Source organism: Olea europaea, unplaced genomic scaffold, assembly GCF_002742605.1.
Source record: "Olea europaea var. sylvestris unplaced genomic scaffold, O_europaea_v1 scaffold23598, whole genome shotgun sequence".
Lineage (NCBI taxonomy): Eukaryota > Viridiplantae > Streptophyta > Magnoliopsida > Lamiales > Oleaceae > Olea > Olea europaea.
Genome location: NW_019241725.1, coordinates 1 through 1,686, shown reverse-complemented (window position 1 = coordinate 1,686; position 1,686 = coordinate 1). Strand labels below are relative to the sequence as shown.

Sequence of the window (1,686 nt, the reverse complement as noted above, 5' to 3'; positions counted from 1 at the left end):
GAAGATTTGTAATTTTTAAGTTGAAATGAAGGTTTTGAGCAAGGCATTGGTTCGATTTCGAGTTCTTCATTGGATTCGAAAGGGGTGGATTATAAAATTGATTAGTAGTACTCTCCCTTCTTTTTTAACATAATATGGTAGATTTTCGTTTAAAAAGACAGATTAACTGCTCTTTCAGTACATTGCCATGCCTCTTTTAAGAGCAATAACACCACTAACACATAATCTTCAAAAGAGATCCTTAGAAATTAGTCTGAATCACTCACTTTGAAATGCTTTTGATGATTTCTAGTTATGATTCTGCAGATGTATTCCATACAGATATAAAGGTACACATGGGACATCTGTAGTGGATGAGGATGCAATTGAAGTTCTTGTTATTACTTCCCAAAGAAAAGGGAAAGGGATGTTGTTCCCAAAGGTATTGACGAATGACGATTTGCAGTTGAGTTCGACTGTATTATGAATTATGTTTTAAGGGCAGATATCTGAGGAATCTTGTGATTACAGGGAGGTTGGGAGAAAGATGAATCCATTATAGAAGCGGTTTTGCGCGAAACATTGGAGGAGGCTGGGGTAATAGGTGAAGTCGAAGTTAGTTCTTACCATAATGGATTTTCATTTCTTTCCTGCCGAAGTTTATACAATAAAAAGCTTGAAAATCTCATTTCAAGTTTTAGTTTCTTCCACTCAAGAGACATATGGTTTTCTGCACTTGCTCATGTTGACACATTTGAGGTGGAATATATGTTGATGTAACTGACATCTGATTTTTTATTTATTTATTTTTTATTTTTGTGCAGTGTGAATTAGGTAAATGGAATTTCAAGGGCAAAAACAATGACATGTGTTATGAAGGATACATGTTCTCGTTACTTGTCAAAGAGGAACTAGATTTTTGGCCAGAGAAGGACGTCCGTCAAAGAAAATGGGTAACGAATCCACAAATTTTTCGTTATACGTATCTAAAACTTGTGAAAATCCGCAGAATTGCTGATAATAAACTTATTTCCAACAGGTGAGTGTTCAAGAAGCTAGGAAAGTTTGCCAGTATTGGTGGATGAAGGAAGCCTTAGAATTATTCGTGAATCACATAACATCACAAGTTACTAGCCGTGAAACGGAGTGCTGTTCACTAAGCCAGGGGACAAAATCTAATTTATAGTGAACTTTTTAAGATTGTCTGAACAGAATGCCATCGGGTGCTAAAAAGGCAAGGTGACAGCCACTTCAACTCAAAGAAAATGAGAACCGGAATTAGGTATATGAATCTTGTTGCATTCTATCGGAATTGTTAGTTTTGTACAGACTAGGTTGATCTGAAATCTACTAATAGTTGTTTCAGAACTGTAAACAATGATTGTAAGACCTAGTTCGTTAATCAATGTTATCTGTGTGTTTCATTCGTTTGTGTTCTTTGATACATTTCACATTTCCGTATCCCTGTTAAACAGAATGGTTTCTATGTCATTCCGATAAATTGTATCATTGATCATGGGTAGACTGTGTAGTTCTTGAATAACTCTCCATTGGCATTATTGAGCAGTGTTTTGGCTAGTCATTATTGATCCTTCGAGTAATGAAATTTTTACCCTAGACTTTGCATCTTTCATTTAACAATTTCCTGTGCTTTGGCCTGTATGGCATGGCTTTTAAAAAGTCAAAAACAGCTTTTGAGACTTAAAA

The 1,686-nt window shown here is 35.4% G+C and overlaps 1 protein-coding gene across 1 annotated transcript; it reads left to right on the top strand.

The window, feature by feature from the left end:
* The first annotated feature begins 6 nt into the window (after positions 1-6).
* LOC111381684 (nudix hydrolase 4-like) lies at positions 7-1,406 on the top strand. Its single transcript, XM_023005495.1, has 4 exons — positions 7-421; positions 511-594; positions 804-932; positions 1,019-1,406. Exons 1-4 carry the CDS (start codon positions 407-409, stop codon positions 1,163-1,165), a joined length of 375 nt encoding a protein of 124 aa, XP_022861263.1. The 5' UTR covers positions 7-406; the 3' UTR covers positions 1,166-1,406.
* The last annotated feature ends 280 nt before the right edge of the window (positions 1,407-1,686 follow it).

Excerpts from the sequence above, each read along its gene's own strand:
- LOC111381684 (XM_023005495.1), top strand. Across the intron at positions 595-803 it reads GGGTAATAGGTGAAGTCGAA|TGTGAATTAGGTAAATGGAA; the intron begins GTTAGTTCTTAC and ends ATTTTTGTGCAG. Across the intron at positions 933-1,018 it reads ACGTCCGTCAAAGAAAATGG|GTGAGTGTTCAAGAAGCTAG; the intron begins GTAACGAATCCA and ends TATTTCCAACAG.